Consider the following 14,113-nt stretch of genomic DNA (forward strand, 5'->3'; position numbering starts at 1 on the left):
ATGTGGGGGGATTGTCCGAGAGAAGCCAAGTGTAGGACTGCAGCCATGAGCTCCAGCACTCTGGCTTTGCAGCAGAGGAAATCTTACACATGCTAATCACAAATACAGTTTCTCAGAAAATCATTCCTTGAGGATGAGAACAGACCTTTTTGTGTTTTAGAAAGAACAAATAGATTCTGAAAGACTTTTGACCCTAATTAACAGTGGTACATAAAGCACTATCTTAGGTGGTAAGAGATCTTTAAAAAAACAAAATATGGAAAATAATCATTAGCTTTCTTTAAATTACATTAGCTGCTCTGCTTTCTACCTTGCCGTCTTTAGTGTTAGAAGCTGATAGTACTTTACTGGCCTGTGTTGTTGGTATGGAATCTGTGATTGTGAAATAAAGCTATGCATTCTTGTCTAATGATTTTTTATTTCTATTTTTAGCTGAAGTTACAGTTCTTGTACTCCTAGACTCCCTGCCAATTTTTTTTTAATTGCCAGTGTTATAGATTTGCTGCGTTGCTTGTTTAATTCTGATAAAATAGCTGATAGTTGGCAAAGACCCTAGATGATAAAATTTACCATGAACTAAACAGGTTTTTTGTTTTTAAAAAGAGAATTTTCCAAGCCTTCTGCATTATACAACAAATTGCTCTTTTTTTCTGCTTAACTAATTTATTTTTTCTACTTGAAATGTAAGTGTTTGAACAAGTGAGAGAGTGCAGCTGTCAGAAGATTAACCAGCTGAAAACTATTGTCAGCATTAATTTTGCTCTAATAAATGACTCTCTGAAGCTATTTAGCAGTCTGTAATCTAGATACAAGGCTATTGACCTATGATGGATAGTACTGGATTTTGTTTGTAAGCTTTGACTTAAATTGTCTACTTAATTTGCTGCAGGTCAGATCACAGGATTAGTGGTAAAGGCCATTATGTGGTTTGAATAAAAATAGCTAGAGGATTGGAATGAAAATCTTTGTGTTTATTAATGTAGCAATCTTTGCGGTCATGTACATAGTAAACTGGTAGCCAACAAGATGACAATGACCTGTTTGTGTTAGCTCTAAATCCAGGCTTTACTCTTAGCCCAATTCCTATGAGTTGCCCAGGGAAGGAGTTGTTCAAGTGAGATTAAGGATTGGCCACAAATCCGGTGTCTCTCAACCTGAGCAGATATTTCAATACCTCAACGGTGTTGTTCTAGGTGCAGTGGTGGTATATATATAGACTGATTATTTTTAAAAGCTGTGGGTCTGACTGAGTTCTTCTGGATGCTCCAGTTCTGGACTCACCAGTACAAACAAGAAAGATACGGATTTACTGGAGTGAGTCCAGCTAAAGGCCACGATGATGAGGGGACTGGAGCATCTTTCATATGAGGAGAGACTGAGAGAGCTCAGACTGTTTAGTACAAAGAGAAGGCTCAGGGGGGATCTTAACAATGTGTGTGAAAACTTGTTGAGAGAGAGTGAAGAAGAGGGAGCCAGACTCTTCTTAGTAGTGCCCAGTGACAGGACAGGAGGCAATGGGCACAAATTAAAACACATGAAATTCCGTCTGAAGCACAGGAAAACACTTTTATTGTGAGAGTAGTCAGACACTGGAAGAGGTTGCCTAGAGAGGCTGTGGAGTCTCCATCCTTGGGCATACTTAAAAGCTCATTGGACACGGTCCTGGGCAACCTGCTCCAGCTGACCCTGCGCAAGCAGGGGGGTTGAACTACATTATCTTGAGATGTCCCTTCCAACCCCAACATCCTGTGATTCTATAATTCTAGGTTGTAATATAGGTTGATCAACCACTTCATCAGTGGGAGCCTCTTTCCTCTGTTGCCTATTTTCACATAATTGGTAGGTATTTACTATTTTTGAGACCTTGATCTGTCAAAATTGTCTGAAATTCTTCAGAAGATGGTGCATGTTGGAAGGCAGGATGGAGGAAACAGATACTTGACAGATACAGAAAGGGGCATTTGTAGACATAGTCACACAGATGCAGTGCATCAATTGACATTTTTGGGGAAAGCAAACAAAAATTCTTCAAATCCTTCAGTGTGGGGAGGTGTAGTGTAGCTGTCCTTGATGTCAGAAAGGAAGTCCAGTATTGACCACTTCATTCTGTACCTGTGACACAGCACTTACATGGGCTTAAGGCTTTAACTTGAGAGAAGCTCTGATTAGCCTGGTATGGTTGCCCACTATATCAGAACTTTTTGTGCGCAGCTTTGGTTGCCATGAGGGCTTAGTTATGGCCTCATTTTTTTCTCTTTCTATTGTTTTTTATTGCATAATTTCATTAATTAATGGGGAAGAAGGAAAGCAGAAATGACCTGTTTAAGTGGGATATACTTCAAACAGAGTAACTTTTTTGTTATTTGAGGTTAGATTGGGGGTTTTGTTTGGTTGTTTGGGGTTTTTTTTAAAAAAACTCTCTTCAACTGATAAGTTTTTTAAGAGTGCATTTTCATTTGTCGCTATACAACATTTATCTGACTGAAGGCAGTTCCAGTTACACTCTGGAAACTATCTCAATAAAAGCATTTATTAATGTTTATTACAGTAGCTAATCAGTGACAAAGAACTGTGAACCATAACTGGAGAGCAGCCTGACTTACTGTTGAAACAGAATGGTCCACCACATGGAGGAAGAGCAAACCGTTTCACTTGGACTTTCTGTTTATAAGAACACTGTACTTAGTTGAGCACATTTAATTTGAAAGTAGGTCATTATCTGCAGCTGTACATCCTAACAGGCTGAAGTTGGGTGCTTTTATAGTGACTATGCATCTTGCTCGAGTGAAAGATAGTGAGGAAGCCAATGCGTTCATCAGTTTGGGCCAAATTTTCCTAGCAGTTCTACCCATTTAATGTTGGGGATGAGGAGCTTAAGGGTGTACGAGTAATTCGTATTAGAATTAGGCTTCTTTTAAGGCAGAGAGGTGATAAATATCACATGAAAAATTTGCTGGTTTTGTGCTTAGGAACTGTATAATCAAAGAACTATTGTGTGTGCTTACTGACCTGTGGTAAAGACAGGAGAGACTTATAGGAATAAAGCTGGGAATAGTGTGTTTGTGCGTGTATGTGTGTGTGAATCATTTTTACATAGTTTTTTACGTAGTTATTTATGTGTAAGAAACTAACTCAAAGTTTCTCAAATTAAGTAGAATTTTGCTTCAGATTTGAAACATAATAAACTGTGGAGATTCAGAAGGCTTGGTTTTATATACCTGTGTCTTTCAGATGTTCAATTACTTGAAAATCAGGAAGCATTGATAAAAATTAGCCTAGGTTTGGAAAAGCTGATAAAAGCAGAGTTACCTTTGAGCAATAGTTTGTCAATAGTCATATGCAAAGAGTAGTTTGACAAAACAGAAATTTTATTTAGTAATTCAGATACAGTGAATTTTGTGGGGTGCAAAGTTGCAGGAAGGGTTGATTGTTTCTTCATATGAAACTGTAAAGAGTGACATTGCCAGTTTTCTGCAAGTCCTGTGAATTGTTTATCCACCAGTATGCCTGAAAGATAAGGTGGCTTTATCTTCATCAAATGTTTGATAATGAAGATCTCTGACCCTGTAAGTACTGGGACTATAGGCTTACTTTTACACAGACTTTGAGAGGTTCATCATAAGTGAAGTATTAAGCACATGAATTTCACATCATCTGATAAGAAAAAGTTCTTAAGTGTTTTTTTTTTAAATAGCAATTTTAAACCCAATGTTGTCTTGATTCAGGTGTTGGAGCTGCTCGAGCTGGAAACCTTACTTTCATGGTTGGTGGAGTGGAACAAGAATTTGATGCTGCCAAAGAGTTGCTGACATGCATGGGTTCTAATGTGGTCTACTGTGGAGAGGTTGGAACCGGACAGGTAATGCTTCCTGAGGGGTTACTAGTTATCTCAGTCTTTTATTTTTGTTCCTTTGTTGTTCTTTAATGGTACCTGCTCTTTTATTCCAGAACTAAATGCATTATAAGATATCTTCATACTTATTTGCTTGTTTACCTGTCTTCAACCACATGTTTATAAAATAACCTCATGGCACTCTTCTCCAGAATGCGGTATAGCTTAGCACCAAAACATCTGACCTGGTGCTTCTCTACATTGGCTTGCTGAGATTATATTTCTTAGAGGACACAGATTTTGATTTTGTTTCTTCTAAATTTAGATTTACTGAATGTTCTGAAGGACAAAGAGCCCCTACATGCCATGTATACTAACTGAGCTACTGTACTAAGAAAAAAGGCATTTAGTAATCTCTGAAGGAACCATAGGGCAGCTTTCATTGACTTTATACTACTGTAGATCTGTGCTTACTGGTGCTACTTTTAGAAAAGAGCTATCACAACATACTTGATCATACTGTCCCAGACCTAATTAAAGAAGGTTCCTTGATGTTAGCTCTATGAAAATGCAGAAACTAATTGATGGTTTAACTTATTTTCAGGCTGCAAAGATCTGCAACAACATGCTCTTGGCCATCAGTATGATTGGAACTGCTGAGGCTATGAATCTTGGAATCAGGTTTGTTTGATATTTGTATTGGATTGAAGCATTTTTTCTGTGTTAATAGTTTTTGTGTTTTACAGTTGACTTTCGCTGAGACAGTGATGATTAAATGGCATAGATAAACTTTTGCCAGAAATTCTCTCATAAAGCCATTAACATGCTAAAGGGATTATTTAACTAAAGTAGGGCTCTTCAGAACAGGAATATTCTCTTTTATTGGCTGTATAGATTGTTGCATTCTGCATCTGAAGTTAAGAGTTTATTTGTTCTGCTGTACTGCAATGTACAATAATGCTTGTCTTGCATTATGAACATGCAGAGGTAATATGGAGATAACTGTTTGTATTCTAAGCTAATGTACAGTGTATTCAGAGTATTATATTCCTGTATGGCTCTTGTTAGCTTTGTTTATTATGTTAAATTGTTCCAAAGTATATTGTAAAGTAAAACTTCTAGTACAGTGCGTATATCAGATTAAGATCAAAGCATAAAAAAGAACATCTACCTTCCTGTTTGACTTTACCACTGCAGTTTTTCCTAATTGCCAAAACTCCTACTTTGTCAAAAAGCTGGAGTATGCTCCACTACACTCTTGTCAATGCTAAGAGTACCATTTCTTTTCTAGCAGGTGATGCATCTGACTTGTAAGTAGCAGCATATTCAAACAAAATTATTTTTCCTTTCCAATTGTAACCTATTTATTTTGCTGTGGTCTTTGAGATTTTGGGTTGCTTTCCAATAGAGTGCATACAAGTACCAGTTCAGTACCACAGTATTGGAACCTTCATAAATTTTCTTAGCCAGATTTAAATGATTTGCAAGTTTGCACACAGAGAAGTCCTGTGTTTGAAGAGATTATCTTGCAATTGTGTATCTTTTAAGGGCTCTTCATGAATTATTTATCTGCATAGTTGCATCCTTAAAATTGTCCTGCTAAAACTGCAGATATTGTAGATATCTATCAACTGGGCTTTAGACCATGTGCTCATGTGGATTTGATACACTATAAAAACAGCAAGAGGGCATCAAATGCTTAAATAAATAAAAAAAGAATGACTACATGTGCGCACATACACAAGGCAATGTAATGGATTCACATTTCCTCTTAATTACCATATCAAGATGCAGTTGTTTTATTGAATTGCCCTTGTCTCAGATGTTAGACTATCTTGACCTATTAAGTTGTCATGTTGTAATTGAGATAAAAGAGGAATTTGCTTTGCATCAGTGCTAATTGGTTTATCAATATCCTGTACCATTTACATTTTAAAATTGAGAGTCTGTAAGATACTGAAGCGTGTCTGCATCAAGCCATAATAAAAACAGTAGTACGGTATACAACTATTGTAATCCAGTGTAGTGTAAAGCTTTCATCAGGTTCTGTTTTAAGTCATGGTTCACTTAATAAAGCATATGCAACTGATTTTTCATTATATTTTTATCTACATTTGTAAGAATGATGAGAGTTAAAAATGAACATAAAATAAAGTCAGGAGGATTGGAAGACGGATATTCCGGGCATGTAAGCCTCATGCAGAATGAGTTGATGTCTGCAGCCAGAGTAGCTTGAAGGTGTTTAGAATTTTCATTTTTCATTTTATCCTTTTCCAGTTTAAATTTTGGCTGAATTTGTATTCAGTGTGAAGGTGGCAACAATATACAAACCTTCCTACCCTACAGTCACAGTAATCAAGAAGGAACTGTACTTATCACAGAAGAAACCTGCTGATTGTAACCTGAATTATACAAAGCGAAGAATCTCATTTAGTCCAAAACTGCATGAGGTTTAAGACAGAGGCTGTAATTTAAAGCCTTATGAACTAATTTAGAACCCTTGCATTGATTTTAATGTGCTGTGATTTAAATTCTGGAGAAGACAACTTCTGCTTATAACTAGAATAAGAGCTTTCCACTTTTGTGTATACAAATTTCTAATCTACAAGTTAAAATTTCTAATGTTCTAATTATTAGAAGTTTTGCTATATTAATAAATGTATTAGATATTTTTTTTTTCAAGTCTAAGAGTCAAATGATAGTGTGGCTGCCTAGTCTAGAGAATGTAGGAAGCTGAACTTGATTTATTAGATTGATGTATATCTGATAAAGAAAGTCTGACTCTGACCTAATAATGGTAAAGGACACTGGAAATCTAAAAAATTCGTAATAGGAATTCTGGAGCTTAGACATGTTCTTAACTTTTAGATAGAATATGAAATATCTTCATGTCATACCTTGTGTATATATGCTATATCATTTAAATCTTGGGGTTTAGGGACTTTGGATAATTAATTATTCAAAATATTGCAGACTGAACTAGATGGAACTAGAAAGTCATATTACAGCGCCTTCCAGAAGCCAGTATATATTCTGAGTTTAAGAGATATTAATTCTAATAATAAACCACTTCTTCTCTTATGCTTACATAAGCCATGCAGCCTAAATTTTCATTTTCTGAAGAAATGACATCTGCTATTGTTTTATTTATTTTATATTTGAAATTATGGCATTTTTCCAAACTTCAACATAAGTAGCAAATAGAATTGGTGAGGAGGAAAAAACCTGACATTAATCAGCAAAAATTCCACAATAAACTCCCAGAAAAATAGGCAATATTGTTATGTAATTTCTGCATTTACATTCCACTCGCTTTCCTACTTTATCATCATCTTCATTTACTAATCATCTTCATTTACTAATGAAGATGTCCGTTTTCAGTGGAAGTGATTTGGTTTAGATTCCATAACTAATTTAAAAAAAAAAAAAATCCTGAGTTCTGACCACTGAAATGCTTGTTTTGTTTTGTTTTGTCCATTAATTTCCTGATGCTTTATGAATGTTGCTGCTAAAAATTAGAAGGTGTGGCAGACATTCTGGAAATTAATTCACATTTTCATTTGTATATTCTTTTTTTCTAGCAAGATAATGCAACTTGTCTGTAGAACATTCAAGAATAGATTCTGCTATACAATTTTATGGATAATGTCCATATTTCAAAATAGTGTAGTGACTTACCGTGTCAAACCAATACATAAAGTACATGTAAACTTCACAAATAAGAAATAAAAACATTAAGTGATACTGTCCACAGCCATAGACTATTTCTCATTTTCTTTTTGCTGATCACCTCAATGTCGTTAACTTTTTTTTACTGAGCGCTGGGTTCCAGTGAAACGATGTCCAATACTAGCAAAATAAAGCTCAGAAATGAAATATTGCTGATACCTGGTTTGTGTTTAGGTCAGATGGAAGTTGCTGCCTGTCAGGTGGTTTGCAGTCCCTTCAGAAACTGCCTGTACGGACTCGGGGAAGGCCTTACGTGGTGACACAAGATAGGACAAGGTTGCTTAATGTGCTTGGGATATAAGGGACCAGGAGAGCAGTAAGGGCTCTATGGCAATAACCTCATTGCAAGATCACTTTTGTACTTCTAACAGCAGAGAAAGTCATCTCTACAAGGAGGGACTGTGGTGGCACACAGATTTACGTCACAAGCTGCAAATACAACTCTTTCTTAAGCAATTTTACTGCATATGGATTTGCGCCTGCTTGTTTTTTTAGATATGTGAAGTGGAAAGACAATAAAAGAACTTTGCCCTCGGATGCAGAGTCTAAACCTAGTTTCAGCCTCTAGATGTGGTTTCTGTGAGCACTCCTGGGCTGTAGATGATCAGCTGAAAAGGGAGTCAACAGCGTAGAGAGGAGCGTGTACTGCAGGCTGAGGGATGATTAGCCCTGGGGCACACCACTACTGCAAATTTTAGAAAGAGTACCTTGAAAAAGAATTCCTCGAAGAGCACTGTGGCTCTGCTGTCTTCAGCATGGGGCTATAGCTAAGTCTTGTGGAGGCTAGTAATGACACTTAAAAGCACTTACCTTGTTTAAAATGCCAATGGCAAAGTCATTTTTATCTATGTTAGAAGGGTCCTAGTGTTTTTCTGTCTGTTCCAGACTGAACTCTTGGAGGAGTATATAAAAATTTCAGTACATTGTTTGCTCAAAGCTCAGCAAAACTTGAGTTTTGAGCAGTGGCTTGAAGGGATCCTACTTTAACCAAATTTTTTTTTCATGTGAGTCCATTGCTGAGTTTCTGCTGTTCAGTTCATTAGGAATGTTGTTGAAGAAGCATTGATTTGAGGGAAGCAATTGTTTTTGCTCTATTATAAGTACAGTTAATACATGAACTTCTTTTCTGCTTATAAGGGAGAAGAACATTTTGGTAATTGTAAATTCACACGCGCCTGCAGGAGCTCTTGCCACGTCCAATGGCAAGTTGTTATGGGGACTGGCAGACTGTCATCATTTTGATAGCTTGAGCAGTATATCTCTTGAACAGCAATAGAGCTCTTATGCAGAGAGTATCATATGTTCCCAGCCAATTTACAGGGAAACAGCAATAACATTTTATCATGGTTGAGAGCCCAGTAGCTGCTTCCTATTAAACTTGCCCTTTCAGATACCTGTCTTGGATTAATTTGTTGATTTCAAATGGAAACTCAGTCTTCTCCACTGAAGCATGACTTTCTAGGATAGACTCTCACTGAATGACAATTACTGTATATTCTAGCTGGTTTCAGACCATTACAAGCTTTGGGCACAGTGGAAGACAGAGGACTTCTTCAGTAACTGATTTTAATATATGTCTAATTTTAACTGTCAGTTATATATGCACCAGTGGATGAATCCTCAGAAAGATGAAATGCAAAGCACTTCTAACTTGCTCTTATTAATGATACACTTGCTGCAAAGGAGAAAAAAAAATAGGTTCAGGTCTCCTGAAGAGAATCTGCATGGTGTTTAAGAGCAACGAAGTTTGAAGATGCAGGGATTTAAACTGACATTATCTTCCTTTTTCTTTTCCTGGAACAAAAATATGCCAGATGTACTGCAGACAATATTTTACGTATCTGTATAATACACATATATCTTTTAAAGTATACTTTCACAGGGCAGTAGTTGCAACACTGTGAGAAGAGCGTTTTTCAAGAGGGTTATATGCATTTTGAAATAATAAGCTCTCTGTCTTGCGGTATACTCACAGCTATAATTATGGGCCCCTGCAGGCAGCTAGATATGGCACAAGCAAGCACTACATTGCTAAAAATACTGATCTGGATGTAACAATGATAAGGAAACAAACAAGCCAAGAGATTTGTTTTGGCCAAAAAAGCAACTTCTGTGTATTTGAAAGCTCAGACGGTGTCTGCTCCCAGCGCCGGTTTTTTTGGATGACAGCGATTAAAGTAGTTATTCAGCGTTGTTCTTGAGGAAGACTTTGATGCGCTATACAAAATAAAAGTACAATTAATATACTGCAAAAACATATTGGTGCTGGAAAATACTTTTTTTTCTTTTAGATAAATGGCTGTTGAAAGCATTCAGTTGAGTCAGAGAGTTGGAAAAAAATAGGGAGGAGAATAAAGCCTGATTCCATTCAGGCCAGCAGGAGACTTTCCATTGAATTCCAGGGGCTGCTGCAGCAAGCCATAAATAAGTCTGCACAGCAGTAATGCTAAAAAAGCTACCTTTGCAGTACAGAAAGTGATCTTGGTTTGCATTAGGAGGGCAGAATTGCAGGCACTCATACCGTTATGGTAACAGGAACCATGCTGTAGGGCCCACTGTCTTAAATGTAGTTTTTCAAATCCAACATGCCTATTGGAATAAATAGACATAAATTTTAGCAACTATTCCATTGGTAATAAGCTTTATTTGTCTACAAATTAAAGCCCTGAGCGCTACAGTGTCTAGAATCGGTGTTAGGATCCCCATGGCTATGGAGATCTGCAAAAAGTCTGCAGTGTAAGAACTAATGTAAAGAGTGTTGACTTCTATAAGGGCTCAGCTGGAATTATATGGAAAAAGCATTTTATTTATAACTGCTTTGCTTGTCCATGGCAACATAGGTTGTGATATATCCCTTTCTATTGTAACTGGAGATAATCCCCTTGCTTTTTTCTTTGTCATGAGTGTAACTGAACGTTTGTATAGGGCCGGATAAACAGCTGCTGTTCGTTGTTGGTATAAATGCAGTTGGTGTAAAATTACACTTGCAACTTGATATCAGCATAAATGTGAATCTGTAAGAGGGTTAATTTTCTATAGTATTGAAGTACTTTCAGGGTCCACATTGAGCAGCAGTTTATGCCATCAGCTCTGTGATAGAACAAATGACGTTTCTACTTGGACAAGCTTTGTTTTATCAGGACCAGTAACCTTATCAACAGCTGACCCAGAACTATAATGTATGTTTGCAAATAGACAACGCATGTCACAGTGAGAGGCAGGTTTGCCTCATAAGCAAGAGTGTATAATGAAGATTTACCAATAGCAAAGCAAAGAATGTGCAGTTATATACCACAGTAATATTTTTTGAGAAGTGTAGTGGTTTTGTTCACTTATTAGAGCAGGATCATTTGAATTAACTTGCTTACATCAACAATGCACTAGTGTGCACATATAAATACATTGCACAAGTACTTTCACACTGCCACACTTGCTGGTGTTTTGCTTTGTTCAGCTTTAGGGAATATGATTTTGATACAAAGAACAATTATGTGTCCTAGTAGGTAGCAGAACAGAGAATGTGGTTTAGTAATTGAAATAGGAGGGAACTGCTGTTCTCAGAGGACCTTTATTTTGCTTGCACTTTCAGAATTGCTAGGTGAAGGGGATTTGCTTAGTGCAAAAGGAAAAAAGCTCTGAAAACCTACTGCTTAAATGGTGGATTGATGCTCTTTAATTTAAAATACAGCATCCCTACCCCCAATATCAATATTCTGTCATTTTTCATTACTTATAATAAAGGGAGAGAAATGATGGTAGAGTCCTAAGATATAAAACAAGTCACCCATGTCTTGTGCATTTTGACATTAACACTTCTCTTCGTTGACCTTTGACAGATTAGGCCTTGACCCAAAGCTGCTGGCCAAAATCCTAAATATGAGCTCAGGTCGCTGTTGGTCAAGCGACACATACAACCCTGTTCCTGGAGTGATGGAAGGAGTACCATCTGCTAATAATTATCAAGGTGGCTTTGGAACAACACTCATGGCTAAGGTACATAATACTTGCATGTAAAGTATGTACAGTTGCTCCTCTCTCGGCTTCTAGCAAATGTTCTTCTCAGTGAAAATTCATGATTACAGGGAAATATGTGTATATGAACAGAGGGAAACTCAACCTTTTACTGTAGCTCTGAATTAATGAGTTGTATAGGACGCTTTTCCTTAGCCTCCATCCTCTTTCTAGTTACTATTACTGCTGAGCCACTCAATGAAATTATATGCACTGTCTTTTTGAGTTCTGTCTTAATCCAGGAGTGCTGAGGGACTTGTATGTATGACAAGCATTCAGCAAGCCACTTAGGTGCCTCTTGCATGACTGCTTTAGAACTTAGTAGTCTAAGCTCAAGAGAGCCATTTGGGGAAATCCAGGTAACCTAATTAGGTGTGAATAGTGGCATAAGCATCTTAGATTTTGGGCCCAATCTCTTCCAGATACCTTAAACTACTGTGCTACTGGACATGCCCTCCAGCATCCCCTTCCTTGCTAAGTCAACTGGTTATGTACTTGTTTTTCTCCCTAAGGCCATTTGGAATGCAAGAAGCAGACAGGTTTCAACCTACACCCCCACAGACTGATTTTTCTGCAGGTATCTGCACCATGCTGTGGGCTCTCCCAAATTGTCTTTGTTGGTGGCAGAAGTAGTGCTTCTTATGAGTAATAACCTAGTAATCTAATTTTTTGTCCACGAAGTGGAAGATATGGGTTTTAGGTCCTTCTCAGCACAAGGCAATTGTAACCTACAGCTGTCCCATCCCAGGAGAGTGCACTTACTGCTATGCTCTTGGCTGTTCTAGGAAAAGCACTGTCCTGAGTCACTCTGTGGTCAGGAAAACAAAGCTCTTAGAGGCCAGAGGAAAGTAGGCAAGGAGGTCAGGGCTCTGCATCCCACTGATGAGGACACACAGTTGGAGGAAGGAGCTATAGAACTCTTGACTCTTGAACTACTTCTGCATTTAGCACAATGATTGCCTAAGGTGAATTATAAAACCAGCCCTGTGAGAGATCTATCATCTAAGCATGTAAGTGCAGGAAATAATTTCACACTGAATATTAGTTTCATGGGGATACTGTCCTGAGGGAGGCATTTGAGTTCCTACAGGACAGGTTTGGGGCTCCCAATCAGTTAGGCATTCTGGCCATTTTCAGCTCTTCCGTGCACAGTGGAAATTAAGCACTTAAAACTAAAACGACATTCTCAGAGCTGGTGATCAAACTCAGATATTGCCATGCAACTCTCCACAGTGCTGGAGTTCCTGTATGTAATACCTGCCTACTGATATTGTTCCTGTCATTTTGCAGTTGATTTATATCAATTGGTGCATTTGCACAGTCAGTTTAATTAGCCAAATTCTGTCCAAAGTGGGTCCAGAGTGTTTTGCATGTAGTAGCACCAAAAAATTTTGCTAATGCTGCATGGCTCAAAACCCCTCAGTGGTTGGCCTGCTACATTTTACATTTACAGACCAACAACGAGGAGCTTTCATTTCTTTGAGGGATGCATTAAAATGCTAGAAAGCAGCAGGGTTTACGTCATGTTCACATCATTGAACATAGGGGACAATTAAGTGTTATTTAAATTATTGATTTATAAAATGTGGTAAGTTATTGTTTGGAGTTTGCCAGGACTATTGATTAGAGATAAGCAACTTGATCTTGGCACTGCATCAAAGCTTTTGTTTCCATCTTATGTGCTGTTTTCAGAATCTGCTCTGCCTGTTGCGCCCTGTTTCACACTGCAATCTCTGTTCCCATGATTCATAACTCTTACTCTTGTCCAGAATAACCTCATATTATAAATGGGATGGGGGCACATATTACCTTCCCTCCCTTTTCTATTTCTTTGTAAAGGGTTTTTTCTTTTGGTCTACTTCCAAGAGGGACCTTCATCTCCCCTGGAAGCTGCCTTAAAAGATCTTCCTTTCATTGGAGGAATAGCAGCCTGGCTTTTGCCTGTTAAAACTGCCAGATTTTGGTTCTAAAGCTTTGGTGATAACTAAGAGGAGAGTTCCTCAGAGAGGTTTGTAATTGGTGTTCACCTCTTCTGACTATGCCTCTCCTGACAGCCCTGCCAGCCAGGCAACCTGAACACTGCCTTCTTTAGGCTGGAATGCTCAATAAGAGGGCAAGACACTAAATTCCTCTCGTGCCTCTTGAACAATGCTATGTTATTCTATATAGATGGAAGATTACTTGTATGAGTAACTAACCAAGACAGGCTGATCATATTCAAGGTATTATTTGGTGCAGTGGTGACCTCTTCCAAGACATTTCTCCTTAGTTTGTGGAAAGACTTTTGCTACTATCCCTTTCATCCTGCATATCATACAGTTTGTGAATTGAGTTGGGGACTTTTTTTCTGGGAAATAGCATGCTTTTGCCACTTAAGAGAAAAGAAAAACTATATTCAAAGGAGAAGGAGGTAGGTACAACCCTGAGGTTGAGAAGAGAATACTCCACAATGAAAACATCTAAGAGTGACTCAGTAACCCAGTCACTAAACACAGTTACTAAACTTCAGGTTACGACTGACGTATCAGGTGTGGGAGAAGT

General features: G+C 37.8%; 1 protein-coding gene across 2 annotated transcripts in view; it reads left to right on the forward strand.

The window, feature by feature from the left end:
- HIBADH (3-hydroxyisobutyrate dehydrogenase) overlaps positions 1–14,113 on the forward strand; it is an 84,882-nt gene that overhangs the window by 66,998 nt on the left and 3,771 nt on the right. For both annotated transcript variants that reach the window (XM_075745931.1, XM_075745932.1), the window contains 3 exons: positions 3,726–3,859; positions 4,437–4,513; positions 11,398–11,554. In XM_075745931.1, the coding sequence (XP_075602046.1) occupies positions 3,726–3,859; positions 4,437–4,513; positions 11,398–11,554 (368 nt within the window). The remainder of the gene's footprint in view (positions 1–3,725; positions 3,860–4,436; positions 4,514–11,397; positions 11,555–14,113) is intronic.

The sequence above is a fragment of the Balearica regulorum genome, chromosome 2 (genome assembly GCF_011004875.1).
Source record: "Balearica regulorum gibbericeps isolate bBalReg1 chromosome 2, bBalReg1.pri, whole genome shotgun sequence".
NCBI classification, from domain to species: domain Eukaryota; kingdom Metazoa; phylum Chordata; class Aves; order Gruiformes; family Gruidae; genus Balearica; species Balearica regulorum.